At 33.5% G+C, this 20309-nt stretch overlaps 1 protein-coding gene across 2 annotated transcripts in view; it reads left to right on the top strand.

The window, feature by feature from the left end:
* Positions 1-19693, top strand: part of CHORDC1 (cysteine and histidine rich domain containing 1) — a 29023-nt gene extending 9330 nt beyond the window's left edge. Inside the window, exons 4-10 of one of the 2 annotated variants that reach the window (XM_024254424.2) lie at positions 2449-2552; positions 3178-3236; positions 7485-7555; positions 8199-8304; positions 10338-10457; positions 10890-10952; positions 11217-19693. In XM_024254424.2, the coding sequence (XP_024110192.1) occupies positions 2449-2552; positions 3178-3236; positions 7485-7555; positions 8199-8304; positions 10338-10457; positions 10890-10952; positions 11217-11363 (670 nt within the window). In that variant the 3' untranslated portion in view covers positions 11364-19693. 2 annotated transcript variants of the gene reach the window in all.
* Positions 19694-20309: the final 616 nt, after the last annotated feature.

Genomic DNA, 20309 nt, shown 5'->3' with positions numbered 1-20309 from the left:
GGGTAGGGAAGTCACATTTTTCTTGTGCCTTAGAGTGCATCTTTTTCACTGTGGCATGGTAAAATTCTTTGAAGCAGTTTTCCTTGTCATGGCATCAGTTTGAAATAGAAAATAATGCAGAAGCCTAATCATCCATCTTTACTTTCAGATGCCTGAAAACTACAGTTAATCTCATTACTACTGGTCAATTTTTAATGCATTTGATTTAGATGACATATTTGTGAAAGTAGTCTTAAAAAAGCTTTTGCTCATTGTGCAATAGAATTGTACAGATTCTTCATACTTGCCTTCTGATAACCAGACTCTGTATTCCCACACATGTATATTGAGTACCTTTGTTGAACCAGGTCTTCTTCATGCCACACTTGAGTACTAAATTGTTCTAGAAGCAAACTACAGGACTTAAAAAAAGGTGATTTTTTTTTTTTTTTTGGCCGCAAGTAGGCACCTATTGCAATTTTTATTCATGCTATGAACTCATGATTTTCCCTTTATTCTCCATTGATCCTACTTAAATAAATTTATAGAGTATTGAATAATATAGAACCAAGATAAGAACCCTAAGAGACTTTAGATATTTATTTGTTCATTAGCACTCTGAGTACAGATTATTGCTAAGGAAACTACTCAGGATGATTTTATTCTCTCTCCATCTTCATAGTTAGAGGAGACCATTGAATGCTTTGGCCAATTTAGCAGTTAGAAAAATACTTGGGAAAAGACAAAACTTCAGTCATGGCTCATTCTTAATCTCTTTAGTAATATAATACAGTCTATACTATAATAGTATGAGTTAATTTTTTCTTTAAATGATGGGCTGTTATTTTACTTAAAGGGCAGTGAGAGGCCAGGCACTGTGGCTCAAGCCCATAATCCAGCACTATGAGAAGCCTAGGAGGGAGGATCCTTTGAGCCTAGGAGTTTGAGAACCAATCTGAAAGAGATCCTGTCTCTCCAAGAAAAAAAAATTAGCTGGGTTTGGTGGTGTGCTCATGTAGTTGCAGCTACTCAGGCTGAGGCAGGAGGATCTTGAGACTGACTTTTTGAAAAAAAGGACAAAGGCAGTGAGATGAGAAAAACTAAATATTTTATCCTAAATTCATTTGGTGGTATTATAACAATTATGAGGATATAGGTTTTTACATACTTTTTTTTAAAGAAGAAAAGTCCCTCTCTTACCCAGGCTGTAATGCAGTGGCATTATAGCTCACTGCAGCCTTGAACTCCTGGGCTCAAGCCATCCTCCCGCCTAACCCTCCCTGGAACTATAGGTGTATGCTACTATGACTGTATTAGTCCATTTTCACAGTTATGAAGAAACACCCGAGACTAAGTGATTTATAAAGAAAAAGAGGTTTAATGAACTCACAGTTCCATATAGCTGGGGAGGCCTCACAATCATGGCAGAAGGTAGACGGAGTAATAAAGGAATGTTTTACATGGTGGCAGGCAAGAAAAAAACCCATCAGATATTCTGAGACTTATTCACTATCATGAGAACAGCGTGGGAAAAACGCATCCTCATGATTCAGTTACCTCCCACCAGGTCCGTCACTCACCATGTGGAGATTATGGGAGCTAGAATTCAAGATGAGATTTGGTTGGTGACACAGGGAAACCATATCAATGACTGACTAATATTTTTTATTTTTTTGCGGAGACGGGGTTCCACTTTATTGCCCAGGCTTCAAGCAGTCCTCTTGCTTCAACCTCCTGAAGTGTTGGGATTATGGGCATAAGCGACCATGCCTTGCCTATGTACTTTTAAAATGCCTCTTTCGTCAGTTTTTTCATTGTGGATATAGAATGAATAGCCTACAATTTTTATTTTTATTGCTGTGTTTATTAATATGTTTAATACTTATTTATTGAATGGACTTAAATAAATTGTGTATACAACACTTAGTCATTATGAAATGTTAGAAGATGTTGTTTTTTTAACCCTACTGAAATTGCCTTGCAATACAATTATATCTGAATTTACAGATCCATATGCCAGTGTCCACATAAATTATCTCCACTGGTAGAAGTGAGTATGGATTCACTTAGAACTTACTTATATTTCATGTTTATTATGTGCTCAGCATTGAGCTTGGGCATGGGATGTAAAAGTACATTATGGTCCCTTCCTCAGCATTACTCATCTTGAAAACCTTGGATTCCTAGTCTTTATTCCCTTCTCGTTAGTGCAACTGATTAATACTTAAATATGCTGACAATAGTGTGATTATTTGAGACTTACTATTCTAATATAAGGAGCTTTTCTGTTAAGACAGAATGTAGATACATTGTAACAATTATTTATAAAATACCTTCTTTTAACTTTTTAATGGGAATCATTTGATACACAAAGCATTTGGTTTCTCAAAAAGCTTTTAAGGTTGTTAATTTGGAGTACAAAAAAATATTTTGGTATATTAATGGTAATAAGGTTTCAAAATTCTCCAGCCCAGATGAACCAATGACAAATTTGGAATTAAAAATATCTGCCTCCCTAAAACAAGCACTTGATAAACTTAAACTGTCATCAGGGAATGAAGAAAATAAGAAAGGTAAGATTTTAGTTTGTTTTATGGTTAATTATTTTCTGGTACAGTTAAGCAGTTATCCAAAAGAGAGAATAGTAGTTTACTGCATATAAATAGGGAAAAGTTGCACATTGTAGTTAAGAAATTTTTTTTCTTCTAAATGTCAGATATGATAAACTACAAATACTCCAGAACCTAATAGGTTAATTCCATATGTCTTTATTCAAAATGAGAACCTATATTAAATTTTTTTTCTTTTATGGGTCATTATTTTTTTAAGAATCAGCTAAATTTCTTTGATATTTTAAAATGTTTTCTTGTACATTATACAAAATATATTCACTATTCTCTGACTTTTTACCTGGTACCATGGGAGGAAAACACCCTTTCATGATTTATTTTACAAAGTTAAGATACTGGATATAACATTTTGTTGTGGAAAAAATTGTGTCCTGCATTGTCGAAGACACCAGGTCCTCAAAAGAAGAAGAAGAAATGTGTCATATATCAATTTGGGGATATAAGCAAAACCTAGTCACAGTCGTTTTTTAAAAAGTATTGTTTTCTGGAAAAACCTACTTTTTAAGAATGATGCCACAGCGAAGTTCTATTTTAACTTTTTAATTTGATTTTTTTTTCTTTGTTACAGAAGAAGACAATGATGAAATTAAGATTGGGACCTCATGTAAGAATGGAGGGTGTTCAAAGGTATATATCACAAGATTTGTGATGTGTTATGAAGTAAAATTTTTATTTTGAGGAAAGTGCAGTTTGCTGACTCAATCCAACAAACATTTGCATGCATATTATATATTGAACATTATGCTGGGGACTAGGGCTACAATCATGGATAAGAGACTCTGAGTAGCATCATGTCCAGTAGAATAATGGAAATAAGTAATTCCAATTTACTTAACATTTACTGAGCACTTATGTGCCAGACATTTTATGGGCTGGAGACATAGTATCAAATAAAGCAAACGTTTCTGTTCTTATGGAGCTGATATTCTAGAATGGGGAGAAGAGCAACAAATAGGTAGTTAGATATTACAAAATCAGGATGATAGGAAGAAAATAAAACATACTAAGGAGTGCTTATCAGCAAAGCCCTTCTTGACATAGTAACACTAAATCAGAAATCTTCATGTTGTACTGGATGGATTATGTAAACCTGGGTGAAGAGTGTTTTGGATGCAGTAACATGAGCAGAGGCTTTAGAACTTGGCTATTCAAGGAATAACAAGGTCTGTGGAGCTTGGGCAAGGATAGCAGGTAAGAGAGGTAGACAAAATTATGGTGGTTCTTTTAAGCCATGATGAGGTATTTGGGGTTTATTCTAAGTATTACGAGAAGCTATTGCTTGCTTTAGGGAAGGGTTTTAAAAAGATTCTGTGACTGGTGAATGGTAAATACATGGTGATGCAGCAGGAGTGGAATTGGAAGAAGAGAAACCAGCTAGGATGCTGTTGTGGAAGACCAGACAGTGGGATTGGAGAGTAGTTTGTTGAGAAGTGATTAAATGTGGGATGCGGTCAAACATACCAGTAAGGCTGCCTCTTGCTACTTGATATAAAACTTGCATATCCTCCAACATTTCTTCTCCCTCTCCTTTTTTCTCCATCGCTTTTATCACTTTATATTACTTATTTTGTGTACTTATTTTACTTCTGAGCTATACCATCTAACCCCCATGCTGAGTAAAAGTTGTGAGGATAGGGATTTTTTTTGTTCTTTGTTGTATCTTGAATGCTTAGAACAGTGCGTGTAGAATGAATGATAGAATTTGAAAGTACAGATGGTTCCGAACTTACCATGGTGTAACTTAAGATTTTTTTTGACTTAACAATGGTATTATCAGGCTATAACCACATTGTAAGCAAAGGAGCATCTGCCTGTATTAGCAGGATTTGCTAATGGATTTGATGTGAAGGGAATTCAAGCATCTAGGTGATTGGTGACACCATTAACCAACAAGGTGAAAATGGGGTGGGGGCAGGTTTATACTTTTTCCTCATGTTAAATTTTAGATCACTTAAGGAATGGAGATACAATTGTATTTACATGTATATGAGGTAGAAGTAGTAGATAAAAGGGAATTAGTAATTACTGGATTGGGGAAGGCAGTGCAAATGGTAGGGTAATAAAGGAAGATCAAGCAGAAGGTATCAGATGCGTTTTGAAAAGTGAATGACAGGGAAAACAGAGAAAGGGTATTTCAAGCGTAAGTAATAGCAGAAGTGTAGAGAAAATTATGTAATGGTACAAATTTGCTGCTGTGGAATTGAGATTAATAGAGATAAGTAGACCTGGCCAGATCCTAAAAGGGTTTAGTGGTGCAGGGAAGTTAGATTGTACGTTAGAGTGTGGAGGCCACTGAAATTGAAGAAATTTTTAGTCTTCTTCATTGAAATATAACATTGAAGTTTGTTAAAGGATATACAAATATAAATTTATAGCTCCAGGAATTTTCACAAAGTTAAACACACCAGCAATGCAGAGCACTCCTTATGCATTTTCTTATTCATTATCTCCCTCAGATGTTTTTCTGTCAGTCAACATAGGTTTTTTCTGTTTCTGAGTTTAATGTAAAAATAACCATAGAATATGTACTTGTGTTTGTCATCTTCTGCATAATAATGCTTGTTTTATTTATCTTTGTTGCATATAGCTCTAGTTTTGTTTTTTTATTTCTTTAAGGTATGTCATTATTTGAATGTGCCACAAATAATTTCTACTTTATATTGTCCTTTGATTTTAAAAAATTGTTTTTAATAATGCTATTATGAACATTCTTTTTGAGATGGAGTTTCACTCTTGTAACCCACCCTGGAGTACAATGGTAGGCTCTCGGCTCACTGCAACCTCCGCCTCCCGGGTTCAAGCGATTCTTCTGTTTCAGCCTCCTGAGTAGCTGGGTTTACAGGTGCCCACCACCATGCCTGACTAATTTTTGTATTTTTACTAGAGACAAGGTTTCACCATGTTGGCCAGGCTGGTCTCAAACTCCTGAACCTTAGGTGATCCACCTGCCTCAGCCTCCCAAAGTGCTGGAATTACAGGCGTGAAGCCACCGCACCCGGCCTATTATGAGCATTCTTGTGCATGACTTTTGTGACACATACACATTTCCATTTCTAGTATTTTGGATTTTTTTTTTAATTTTGGCATATGTGCATTATACTTATCAGTTAGTTCAGCATCCCTAATCTGAAATGCTCCAATGAGCATTTTCTTTAACTGTCATGTTGGCTCTCAAAAAGTTAACAGATTTTTGGAGCATTTGAGATTTTGGATTAGGTATGCCCACCTGTATTATCTTTAGCATTAACAGATACTTCCACATAGTTTTCCAAGGTGGTTGTATTTCTTTACATTTCTACCAGCAGTATGTGAGGCTGGTTCAACTTGTCCTACGGTTTGTTAACATTTTGTTATACAAGTTTTTTTTTTTTTTTTTTTTTTTTTTGTATTTTAACCATTCTAGTGTGTGTATAGTGTTTTCATCATGGTTTTGATTTGTACTTCCCTAATGATGACTGCTTTTATGTATGTTGATTAGCCATTTGTATATCCTCTTGTGAAGTGTGCAGAATCTTTTACCTATCTCTAATGTCTCTTGCTTACCAATTTGTAAGAATTCTTTATGTATTTTAGCTGTGACTCTTGTCAGAAATTCTATGCTTTTTCACTGTCTTAATGATGACTTTGATAAACACAGGCTTTTTAATTTTAACAAAATCCAATTTGTCCATCATTTTGTTTATGACTAGTGCTTTCCATGTTCTATTTAAGAAATCGTTGCTTACTTCAGGGCTGTGAGTGTTTTCTCATATGGAGGCACATTTAAATATGTAAATGACCTGGAACTGATTATTGTGTAAGGTGTGACATGGATGTAATTAAAGAACTTTAAACAAAAAGGTGATAGTAATTTGATAATTAGATAGTAGAAAATAGAAATCGAAGGCTGAGAAATAGTAGAAGCCTGTTAGTATAGTCTGATTGCTTAAAAACTGCTAGATTATGAGGAAGATTAACAAATTAATATATTCAAGTCAAATTGATGAGATTTCATTATAGACTACCTATGGGTGGAGGGAGAGGAGATGCTGAAGAGGAACTAATGGATTTTGCTTTGAGAAACTGAGTCTGTACGGTGCCATCAAATAATATGGGGAAAAGAATAGACTGTGGGGGAAATAGCATAAAGTTTGGTAGATGCTAACATACTGAGTTTTATGTTCTTATGAAATATCTTAAGGAGAAATACACATTTAATACTGTACTTTGGATTTATAAAAGATAAACACAGAATTTTATTTTCTGTTTGTAGGTAGTGCTATAAATACAAAAATAGAAAATATACTACTGGCTACATCCATGTTTTATTAACATAATTTTTTGTGAATTCATCTGTAGAGCCTCCATCTACAGCAGCAATGGGGCCCGGATCTTCCAGACAAACCCTGGATATATATATAGGTCTGCAGCTCATTTTACCCTTTATAGGGATAAGAAATCACCATCACTCTAGAACTTCCAGAATTGCTTATTAGATTTCTCATATTATTTGACAATACTTACATGGAGTTTACTGTACACATAAGTCATGCCATAACTGTATTCTATTGAGAGTATTAATCCCTTGGTTTCAACATTGTTTTCTAAATTAGTAACTAAGTAAGTACTTGAATATGATTGGATGGGATCTCATACTCAAAAGGCTGAAAGCATCTTAATATGACTTTCTCAAAGGAACCTAAAACTTAACCAAGTCCAAAAGGGAATCATTTTTCATTTTTTAACAGAATGGCGTGGGATGGATTTATGAATTTTCTAGGTAATTGTCATTTAAGTATTTTGCAAAGTTCATAGAGGTCACCAGTACTGCAAATATGTATGAGATGTAACTGTGAGATACGCAGCTAATTTTTTTTCTCTTTGTTTCTTTTTTAGACATACCGGGGTCTAGAGAGTCTAGAAGAAGTCTGTGTATATCATTCTGGAGTACCTATTTTCCATGAGGGGTAACTTATGCATGACTTATTAAAATAGTTTATGGTAGAATTTAGAAAGTTAAACCTGTCTTTAAACATTGTTTGCCATGCAGTGTTATTAGGCATTTTACTTACATTGTCATTAACATCTTCACAATAGCCTACACAAACACAGGGGTTTGTATGTTGTGTGTTTATGCATGAGAAAACAGAAACAAGGTTACAGTTCTTAAGTTATATCATTGTGATATAAACCGCCTGTTTTTCTTTATATCCTGCATTTAAAAGTGATGCTCTCTATTTGGGCTAAATGTTTTGTTTGAAGGACTGTCCTACACATTGCAGGGCATTTAGAATTTTGGGCCCTGGGGCACTAAGACACCATTATCCTGAGAAGACCCATACGTTTCCGCATCCTGCAGTTGAGAGCCTCTCTTCTGTATTATGCTCTAGTTTATAGAAATGCAGCACTGTATAAAAATCTTCCATTGTTTCCACATTCTTCCTGATATACTGTACATTCATTTTTAGCTGTTTAGTAACTTAGACACTTGTAAAATACTAGAGTTGTACACTTACTGGCTTCTTAAAAATCAGATTTATCCCTAAAATACTTCTGGATTTAATTGGTTGTGAGATTTTATTTCTGAAGTTTTTCTGTGATAATTTAAAGGATGAAATACTGGAGCTGTTGTAGAAGAAAAACTTCTGATTTTAATACATTCTTAGCCCAAGAGGGCTGTACAAAAGGGAAACACATGTGGACTAAAAAAGATGCTGTAAGTAACTCTTCCAAAAATAGCACTCTGGGTTTATATTCATCTGAGTCATTTTTTAAAGATTTGAAATTATTCTGTCTTTAGATTTAAAAAAAAAAGTTTTCTTTTTTGCACCATAGAGCTTTGATATGACTACGAAATAAAATGAATCTGAGTCAAGCTGTCAGTGCACTGCCTTTTGAGCAAAATAGCCATTGTCTGTTTTGGTGCAAGCATGTGAGGTTTTGTGAAATACTTAAGCCTGACAAAATTGAAAAATTTTTGTCTTTTTTAATTAAGAAAATTAGCTCCATGGCCTCTTCCTACTTTTCGTTTTTTAAAAATTACTTTTCTATGAATTTGATGATGTTAAACGTTTAGACCTCTGATTATTCTTTTGGCCACTTAAAACTTCAATCATTTACAGATGCACAAACACTCCATCTAGTGGCCAGAGAGGAGGATTGCAGTCTTGTTTCAGTGGAATTCTTTTGAATGCCTCTGCTTGCTAATGGGATATTTATCAAAAGGGGGGGAAAAAAGCATCATTTCCTACTTCCCTGGACAGCTTTTTAAAAAGACTTGGGGGCTATGCAAATAATTTCCCAAAACCCCATTAAATTGTAAGAGGATGAGCAACTTATTGCTCAGTAAGTTTTTGTCTGTTAGCTATTGTTAATGTATTTTATAATGTATTAAATTTTCAAATTAATTTAGAGATTGCAATATTTAAGTCTTCTGTAGTGCTACCCCTCCCCCACTGTTTTTTTCCTTGAGACAGAGTCTCGCTCTGTCGCCCAGACGTGCAGTGCAGGCTCACTGCAATCTCCACCTCCCGGGTTCAAGCAGTTCTGCCTCAGCCTCCCTAGTAGCTGGGACTACAGGTGCGCACCACCACACCCAGCTAATTTTTGTATTTTTAATAGAGATGGGTTTTCACCATCTTGGCTAGGCTGGTCTTGGACTCCTGACCTCATGATCCACCCGCCTCGACCTCCAAAAGTGCTGGGATTATAGGCGTGAGCCACCGCGCCTGGCCCTAGTTGCTGCTTTTTAATAACACATGGTTGGATATTATAAAAATACCCTGAAGTTATAAAAATTCATCTACCACAAAACTATCAGAAATGTTTTTAAATAAAAAGTGGGAGTATCTATATTTTTTATAGTCCAAAAGTTTGAAAATTTTAGTTTGAAAAAATAAAATGTCATTTTCCATTATGTTAAGTTTGGGAGTATAATCCTAGATAAAATGATGTAATTTCTCTTGTTTTTTAATGTATGCAGTTATCAAGTATTAAGTATCTAAGCTAGTAGCTAAGGGGAAAAATGTGACTGATATATATAAATTTAGTTAATGTAATTTTATCAAAACGAAAATATTACCTTTTACAACAGTAGTGTCTCAGAGTTTCTATGTAACTAAATTGTTCTCATTTATATAACAAATCATCATTTGCCTCTATAAAAAAAAAATACTAGTAGGGCAGTATAGTATACTACTGGTATGTAAGGATTATTTTCATAATCAGAAAATCCAAAAATCATTTGTTCTTTATTAAAATGGGAAGAAAGTAATAACTGGTCAGATTGTTTTCTTAGATTCTGATTTGTAGAAAATAAATAAGGTTTCTAGTGCATGAGGTTAAGGTGTTGTCTGATTTATCCCAGTAAACAAATGTCTTTCATTTCAGTCTTCAAACAATGTTTTGATGACAGTACTTAGTAGGTTACAGAATGTTAAAACTGGATTAAATTTAGTCGGAGTTCTTAAATTGTCTTTTTAAATGTGTATCAATATTATGGCCCTGAAAGAAAAAAACAAAGGGAAGGAATAAGTGTGTTCTGAAATCATAAAATTTATGAGGAATCTTTGTATCATGATATATTTTCTTGTTTAAGCCTCTTGGGAAATATAGAAGTTTTTTGCCCTTAAACATTAAGTGCTTAGTTGTTGTGCATGGTAGTTTTTTCTCAGATGGGTCAAATTCCTCTTTTTAAGAAATTAATTATGTGGCACTTTTTTAACTTACAGAGTTTCTCTTACATTACAGGGGAAAAAAGTTGTTCCATGTAGACATGACTGGCATCAGACTGGAGGTGAAGTTACCATTTCAGTATATGCTAAAAACTCACTTCCAGAACTTAGCCGAGTAGAAGCAAATAGCACATTGGTAAGTACATCTTATAATTTTGGGTAAAAGTTCTTTTCTATACATCATCCTTTATGTTACTGTATTTTAAAGTATTGTTTATATCTCACCTGATTTGGGGGTAAGATTTTATTATGACTCCCATTAAAAAAAATTAAATTACTTCTATGAAACTATTTTAAATGAAAATTTCTGTATAGTAGAGTTACTGCTGAACCATTCTGGAGATACTGTAGTAGATATATCAAGTAATACAGCACTTAGTTCTCAATATGAAACTTGAAGCCAGTTATTCTTTTTTGTCAGTGGCTTTTCTCATATGAAACAATACAGTATTGGCAGTTTCTTAAAATAGCTTAATTCATTTTTGTCAGTCTTATTTTTATAATCAGTGTTTGATACCATAAATCTTCAGTTTGAATTTGATCAATTAACTATGTATGTCTTTTTCAGTTAAATGTGCATATTGTATTTGAAGGAGAGAAGGAATTTGATCAAAATGTGAAATTATGGGGTGTAAGTATTACAAATTTATAAGAATTTTTTTTCTGATAACTTAAGAGATCATTTGTAGAATAAAAGACAGTTCTTTAGTAAACATTGATGCAAAGTATAGATATATAACTTAACAGTGTATCCTACCAAAAAGTTTAAGTCTAGATATAAAAGAGGCCTTTAGAAGCTTGGATTTGGGATTATTGGCATAAGCAAGTCTGACGTTTTCCTCTGAGACTAATAAAACCACTGAGGTTTCCTGTAATTCTCTTTGATATGTTACAGGTGATCGATGTAAAGCGAAGTTATGTAACTATGACTGCAACAAAGATTGAAATCACTATGAGAAAAGCTGAACCGATGCAGTGGGCAAGCCTTGAACTGCCTGCAGCTAAAAAGCAGGAAAAACAAAAAGATGACACAACAGATTGAGTGGGAGATGGGAGGAAGGCTATTACATTATTTCAGAATTTTTAATACTGTGTGAAGTGGTGGCTTGCTGCTGTAATCTTTTGTTTTGTTGTTGTGTTACTGAATGTGGCATTTCAGGGTTAAAATTAGGTTCTTAAAAGCCAAAGTCAGTTTGTCTTTTTGTGCCTCTCATCTTTCTTTTGTGTTACGTAAGATTGATATTCATTTCTCCCTACTGGTAGGAACCATAGTTGTGTCCTATACTTGAAGAGGCTAGAAGATAGCCCATAACCATAATTCCAGTATTTCTTTGTATTTATCTGTTAAGCAAAGAAATATTAAGGAACATGTTTTTTTATGTCTTTGTATTATTCCATAATTAGTAAAGCAAGATGAAATGTCAAATTTTAATCAGTTTTTTCATGGATTTGTGTTCTTACAGTACTTGAAAATATTTAAGGAAGAGATGAAGCTCTGCAGTTTTTTCTATGTGGGATGATCACTTTTTTAAGGAGGATTAATTCTGAGGTAGTATAGTAACGAAAGGGGAATATATAAATTGTTTAACAAATTAGAATTTGTTTACAACTACTTGAATTTTTAAATTATGTCAAAACTTACATTACTTGCCAAGCAGTATGATGTAAGAGTATAGGAAACATAAATAAGATTACAGAGGTATCAATTTGGTTAAAATTCACCATTTTACAAGACTAAGCAATAATCTTAAAAACCTCTTTCCTGAATATTTAAATGTGTTTGTATGGTGTTATGACTAATTGTTACTGATTTAGAGACTAAGCCCTCTTAAAACCTTTAGTTAAATATAAAAAGAAATTATATATATCTTGCCTCCCTGATGGAAAACTATAAAATTGTAGACTTAAAAGGTTTGTGGAAATACATTAGGATATCAGAAAACTAAATATATGGAGTTGCTTTATGACTATTATATGTTAAATAAAATAGCTTAATTGTTTTGGAGTTTTTTTTTAAGTCATGAAGAGCTTCACAATTCTAGTGATACAGTGTTGATTATATATTGTACTTTATTTATATTAAATATAGGTAACACAGAATTAGATCTTTTGGATAGGTTTTGAGTTAGTACAGAACTCAAGAAGAAAAATTAGGAAATATTCTGAAGGCCAGAACTCTGGAAGAACTTAGAAAGTTTGGGAATAAATTAAACTTACGTAGATTTAAAATTAAAAGGGGTTTATTTCCCAAACCCTTTGAGTCTTTTCTTTTCCTTGGTATTTATGGAATTCTTACAAAGAAAAATTTGCAGAAGTACTGTTTTCCTTAATAAAGCATATATATCATTCTACTACCATTAGCAAATAACTTAGTTGTAGTTAACATAATTGTTAAAAGGTTTAGCTCTGTTACAAATAAAAACATAAAGATCTGGCAACCAGACTTTCATGATGTTACATTACCATGACAAGAAACTCTGGGCAGTAAAAGTTGGACCCACATGGAGTACATAAGCATCTGATACCTGGAGATGTATTTAAAATTTTTCAAGTTGTCTTCCATGATTTAGGAACCATTTAGAGACATGAAGTCTTCGTGGGTTGGGGGAAAGGTTGATACTTAGATTAAAGGTAATGATTAATATGCCTTTTTGTTCATACTTCTGAGGCTGTTTTCCCCTAAACAGTATCTTAATCTGTTACATGTAATTAAAATATTATTTGAAGCAGTGAGATATTGTAACCTCAGATTAGTTACATTGATCAAAACATTGATTTATACACACACACACACACATATAGCTTTTATATTTAGTCTGGTTACATTAGTGACCATGGTATTTCCTTTCTTCTTAAGGAGGCTTTGAATTTCTTATCCAGATAAAAATCCAAATATTTCTCTTAGACTCATACATAAAGGGACACAGTTATCATTAGGTAGCATATGTTTTACTATCGGTTTGTCAAAAAAGTTAATAAAAAGTGCTTATTGATTTGTTTCTCTAGAAATTTGCTTTGTCTTTTTTAGCATTAAAAATAATTACTATAGCAAAGCAGTCAAAGTTAGGTATATTATATATATACTTGGTAACTAAAGATGGGAAACCTAAAATGCTATTTTTCTTTCATAGCACATTTACTAGTATAAAGGAAGTAAGATCCTAATAAACTGAGCCTTTATTTAACCTCTTTGACCTAGTTTTAGGTTTACAGAAAAGTTGTAAAAATATAATACAACAGTTCTTTATGTGTTATATTAATCTTCTCTTAATGTTAAAATCTTACATTATCAGAACATTTATAAAACTTAAGAAATTAACCTTTGTATAATACTATTAAGTAGAACATTTTATTTTTACCATCTGTTTTTAGTGGAATTCTTCAAGGTCTTAAGACTTGTCCTACTTTTTTGGTAATAATTTAAGCCAGTAATTTATAAACAATTAAGATACGATTAGGAATCAACAAATGTTTATAGGTTGAAGATGTAACTTCTTGGTGTAACTATACTGGCAAAGGACTGTAATGATTTTACTTTATTCTAATTTATGTTTTATGCAAGGATTTAATTAAGAATTTTCTTCAGAAAATTATTCAACCATCAAAGTGTAGAGAAACTTAAAGAGTTCTTGCAAATATTTTAAAGGGACTTTGAGTTATTTCCCCTCTCCAAACTCCCTATTTTTTTTTTTATCAGCTATTCCTCAGCCTGAAAATTTATGTCATGCGTATACTCACAGTAAGTAAACTCTTAAAATCTCATTTATGAGGGCTGGTGTCCCTTTTGGATATATGGGTATGTACTCTGTAAATTATTTTTTTTAGCAGTCAGGTACTTTTAAATTATCTATTTGAACATTAACAGGGTTTATTGTTGTTGTTCATCTTTTATGGCAAATTATTTTGACCTGGCATTCATATTTGTTATTTACTTTGTTTTCACCAGTATCATAATTCCATGGCCTCGGTTTTGAAATGCAAGCTATTAAGCCCAGCCTGTTTTTAGGTTTTGTTAATAGGTTTTTCTGTTTCATTTGTTTTGATTGTTTGATAGGTTTTTTTTTGTTGTTGTTAATTATCCCTGACTGCTTCCCTACTGCCCAGGTATCTTACAACTTAAATTAATCTGGTGGTGTTGGATGGCTTGCCTTCTTCAGTTACGTATATGCCTATGGCTTTATACATATGGCACTATCTCTAAAATACCAGGCTTGCAGAGGTTTTCTTCTGCATATTCTTTGATTTTAACTTAACAGAATTCTTCATTGTGAAGAATATCTTTAAGAACAGTTTTTCTGAAGACGATGTTTTCACTAAAAACTCAATGACTTTTCTTAGTTTTTCCGTTTAGTGGGTCACCTTTAACGTCCATTGGAAAGAAATATAACTTCCAGCCTTAAACATTTTTATGTTGCTTAAATATTATGTGTTAAAATAATTCAATTTGCCATTCTTTTTTCATTAGGCAGAGATGCTGTTTAAATGTTTAAATTCTTTTTTAAAAACTTTGCTAATAAAAGTAAGATTAGTGATTGAGTCTGGAAAAGGGAAACCTCCCTGAACTTGAGGCACTTTCCCCTCGTTCAGTAAAGAGGTTAGATGGGTGCATTAATATTTTTAAACACCCTGATCCTTTTCATTTTGCTTATCTCATTTTGCAGTTTCATATTTATTCAGATTTTATTTTTATGATTAACTTGTTAATCTTCCTTACCATGCTATGAGGTGGGTTTTTTTATCCTTGTATTACAGATGAGGAAACTGACTTTATGACGTTGGTTAAGTAGCTTACCCAGAGTTCAGACTAATGAGTTGTGGTATAAAGATTTCAAACTCATGCAGCCTGCCTCTGTATTGTTCCATGCTCTTAACCACTATTCTGTGCTGCTTCTGTCAGTTGAGTGAATAGGCTTTATATAACATGGGCATATAGCATGGAAAACTCTTAATGTGTTTGGTAACCAGGAACAATTTTTTTGTTGTGTTAGTAAAGTTATAAAATTATGTAGTAATTTTGCCTGGATGGTTTTGGATATAATAGCCAATTCATCACTTGTGATTTGATGACTCTTAGGGTCTCTAGTTTTTCTTAACAGCCTCCAAAGAAGTTTCAGAATCCTTACTGCAAAAAGCACAAAAGTTTTCATTGCCTTTTTGATAGTGATATGTAGCTCGTAAATAATAATTCTTACCTCTGTGTTAGATAAAACATCCAGTAAAACAGCATCAAGTTTAGCTTTGATAGAAGGGAACAATTAGAGTTGGTGTAGAGACAGACCAGTTAGGATGAGGGCATGAAATACAGCAGAAGCAGTAGGAAGAGAAGAGAGACTGAGGATCTTGAATTAGGGTCTAGATGAAAATTTAGGATAATTCCTAGGTTTGGGAATGGAGGGAGAGCTTAAACAAGATAGAGAATACAGACACAGATTTTGGAGGAAATGATTTTCTCAAGGGACTGCTGAGTCCAAGGAATGTTTACAAATCCTCAAGAAGTACTCCAGGCTATTTGTAAGATCTGAGGCTCATAGGCCTTGTCTGGCTGTCAGGATTTAGAGTCATAATAGGCAGTAATGTAAATTCACTAGCTAACTTTGAGGATGCAACATTCATAGCACTCTGAACTTTGAGGGCATCTTGTTTTAATTCAAAAAACTGGTAATCCCTGCTTTTGATTATGATGTAAGTAGGAGTACACAAGCATGGGAATAAGTAAATCCAATAAAGGAGTATTTAGGCTCACCTGCTAAATATTCAGTGTGCCACCCAAACCATCTGTAATGGGTTCCCTTATGAAAACATTCTTTTTCCAGAATGGGCAAGGAAGGCTGGATGGGCAAAAGCAAAATAAATCTACCACAGACCTTGATTTTGTTAGTATCAGTGATAAAACATGATTGATAAAACTAGGCATGATATATTCTTAAGGTACAGAAAAATGTGGAAATTGTGTCAAGAAAATCCACAAGTTTTAAATGGTTCTTTAGACTGATAGTAATAAATGGGTTCATTATAATTTTGTGTAAAACCTTCAAAGGCTTCCTACTAAAGAAAGCTGAATTCCAGTAACAGATTGAGCCCAGACTACTCAGTTCATATTTGAGGCCAACTTAGACTATTTTTGATGCCTTAAAGATTCCTTCAAGTCCCCTTTCTCTTTCTACCATACCCCCAGTAAAGCTACTTAAAATCCTATGTAGGAAAGAGCTGAATAATTGGGGGCAGAAATGGAGGACAAATTTAAGGGAACAGAAAGCCATTGGGAAGACAAATGAAAGCCAGAATCTGAGGATAATTTTAAAACCTTCAGGGAAAGTAGGTGTCTAATCACAGGACTTAATTCACTTGAGTAGAAATTTGTAATTTAGCCATAGGAATTTAGGAAGTGTTAGTTACAAGAGGTAACTTGAAGCTGTGGACATAATGATAGCTTTTGTTGCATAATTAGAATGTGCCAAACACTTTGCCAAGCTCTTATGATAGCTTTTCTCTTCAGAACATCACCATGATTATTTACAGTATAACCTGTATTTTACAGATGGAGAAATGTAGGCAAAGGAAAGGTGCATAGCTTGCCTCCAGGGTCACATAGATAGCAAATGGTGAAATTTAATTTTAAAATTAGAAACTGATTCCAAAGTCCTTACACTCTTAACCATGAAACTGAAGACATGCAAGTCACCACGCAAAACCCAGAATCTAAATGGCCATTTGCTTATTAGTGCTTATTCCTTTATTTCCTAATATTAATTAAATGACTAAATTACCATGAGAAGATAATGTGTTCAGTTTTCGCAATAGTTAGTTGAGCCATTGATTTTCTACTAAGAACCTCTAAAAGGCCAATGGGCAGTTGACAAAAATTAGGGATGGATTTTGCAGCTGTAAGACCGAGTCAAAGTAAAAGGCCCATGGCGGTAAATTTGTCCCTTGCAGGCAGTTTGTTCTAAATGCTTGTGCCTAGAAATAACCTTAGCCTTATTATCATCTGGACTCTGAGCAATTTTTGCATCTCGGTATTCTTAGATGTGGTTGATTAAAAGGCCACGTATGAAGGCAGCTAACATAAGACACTTTGTGGGAGTGAGAGAATTCATTAAAATCAAATATTAGTGTATTAGGCAAACAAATTCAATCATTTCAATTATGTAAAGCTAGCTGGGTTCTCAGTTTTAGCAAGTTAGGGAAGATACCACATTACAGGAGAAAGACAGTCTAGAAGTTTTTGAAGTTTTAATGGATCTAACCACTTGTAAAATGTTATAAATTGTAGGACACTTCTCCCAGAGAGATCCTCTAGCATACATGGATCTACTTTTCATATTTATGATTTGGCAGAAAAGTTTGAGTTCATTTGAAGTTAGGCTTTTTAATAGTTTTTCTCCTCCCAGTGAATTGTTCTGAGTTGATAGGTGTAAAATTTATAGATTTTATTGATAATAAAAGTTTGTAAGCATCTTTAATGTAGCGATTCCATTGCTTATTTTGTTTTATTCAGCACTCAGGTCACTTCCTCTGTGCTGGAGATAATTGAACAGACTCCGCTTCCAAGAAAGGATACAACAAGGAAAATAGGAGGTTGTTAAATAAAAATTATGCCAAAGATAAGCCTGTAGAAAGTTTCTGTGGTGCATATTTGGTAGATTTTATGGATGGATTTCGTGAAGGATAAATAGCAGAGTCCTGAGGGGGAAAAAAAAAAAAGGAAGTGGCCAGATAAATACAAGAGAGGAGAAGGGAGAAAGAATAGGATATGAAGAAGCCTGGCATTGAGAGGTGGTATTGGCCTGTTCAGAAAACTTGTTTGCCTAGCCCGTAAGCTCTAGTCTCACTCAGTATTGGGTTTAGGGCTCCTCTAGATTCTAGTACATCATGATAGATCATGCAGTCAGTAAAAGTCCTGCTGATTTTCCCCAGTAAAGTGCTTTAGTCCACACAAAGCCTGATCTTTAGTCCATGCCTAGAATTGGCAAATGATCCCAGGAAAGAAAACAGTTGGTAGTCTCAGCTATCTAGAAAAGACTCAAAGATTTTTAGTACATCTAGTCTTAAGCACTTCCACAGCTCTTTCATATCTGTAATGTATTTTGCATTTGATCCATTTTTTCCTAGTTACTGCACCTGGGAGCGATTGCCAGTACTACCACATCATTTCGGTAGTGGAGGTCCCCATTGAAGGATTTTTTTATAGCACATAGCATGATCACGTTTAGGAAGATCGTTTAGGCTGTAGATAGTATAATTATCTACTAATACAGAGGGGGAAAAGACGTGAGATGATGTGAAAGGAAGTTTTGCATCATTTACTTAAAAGATACTGTTCTTCTGAATTTAATCACATTGGGGATTGGAAAAAGTAGATGAATAAAAATTAAAAGAAAAAATCAAATGAGTTCATGAAGTTAAGCAATTAAAGAAAAAGACAAATCTAATACAGTACTGTAATTATTTCAGTGGTTACTATTTTACCCTAAACTCATTTCTATACTTGAAAGTTCAAGGATCAATTGATATTTTTGAAATTCTGAACTAAATGGAAATATTAAGATGGCTCATGTGTGCATATATAAATGTTATTTGTATCCTCAGAATAAACTAATAAATTTCAAGGGTACAAAATAGGATTACTATTTGTGAACTGTATTGTATCCCAGAACTCTGTACTTTTGTCTGTTCAAAATGAAAACAGTAGTTTTTATTACATTATTTTATCCCTTATAAAAGGGAATATACTCTGATGTAAAAAAATTTTAGCAATTCAGTACAGAGTACAAGTCACATAAAAGTCTACCACCGAAATGCAAGCACTGTTGGTATTTTGATATTCATATATTTAGTTTTATCACTTTTTTTAACCACTAAGTCATGGACAACTTACTATATAAGTGAAAAATGTATATATAATCACTTTATGATCATTTTTATACTATAATCAATTCTCCATTGATATTTAGCTTGTGATTTTTTTTTTTGCAATTTTTTACTATGATAAAAAATGCTGTGGTAAACACCCTTGTGTCACATACATTGTCATTCTCTCCAGTTGTCTCTATAGAAACCAATTTTTAGAATTTCTTGGTTAAAGTATATACATTTCACATGCTTTTTGCTTACTAGTTTTTATATTAGACAACTTCTGATTAAACATATGTAGGTTAAATGATTAAAAATATGGCATTATAATAAGAATTTATGGCTTGATTTTAAAAGTAGGTCTTAAAACAGGCAATATACTGTGACAAGCAAAATATTTCCGTGTCATTATTTCCTAAATATCCTTAAGAGGAATAGTATCTCTCTCAGGACTCGGACCAAGGAATGAGATCAAAGGGGAATAATGATTAGCAGCTTAATTCAGCTGATCTCAGTTTTTTTAAAAAGTTCAAACATATGCCCTATTTAACATATGATAATACGTATTCTATATTCAATATCCTGAACTGATTATAGTGCATGCCACACAATCACTTGTTCTATTGCTAACAATCAGATATTGATTAAAAATGATAAAACTTAATTAAAGGAAAAATTAAATTGCAATGATTACTATTTTACTCCAAACTCATATTTCAGACCACATATGCTGTTTTGGCAGCTCGCATTTGTCTTCAGGAAAACTACCAGTAGGAAGAACACCCAAGAGATTTCTAAACCTTTGTGCTTTGTCTCCTTTAGAAATGATAGAGTTGGAGGGAACTGATACCCAGAGATATGTAGTGATTACTCAGTTGGGTAGTAGATAGTATGATTCATGGGTCTTAATGCAGTATTTTTTCTACAACACAGTGCTTCAAGGCAAAAGTTAAAGTGTTATACTTTGGTAGTGTAGCGAGGTAGTGAAGTTAACTCCCTAACTTTTACAAAAGTCTTAATCGTGTATATTTATACTTCATAAATAGCACACCTTATTGCCTCTTTAAGCAGAAGGAATGGAACATATTTAAAAATTACCTTGATGAGTCATTGCTATACTTGCAACTTATTTTAT

Source organism: Pongo abelii, chromosome 9, assembly GCF_028885655.2.
Source record: "Pongo abelii isolate AG06213 chromosome 9, NHGRI_mPonAbe1-v2.0_pri, whole genome shotgun sequence".
Taxonomy (NCBI): Eukaryota; Metazoa; Chordata; class Mammalia; order Primates; family Hominidae; genus Pongo; species Pongo abelii.
Note: the sequence above shows the minus strand (reverse complement) of the source record. Positions and strands in the feature narration are given on the sequence as shown.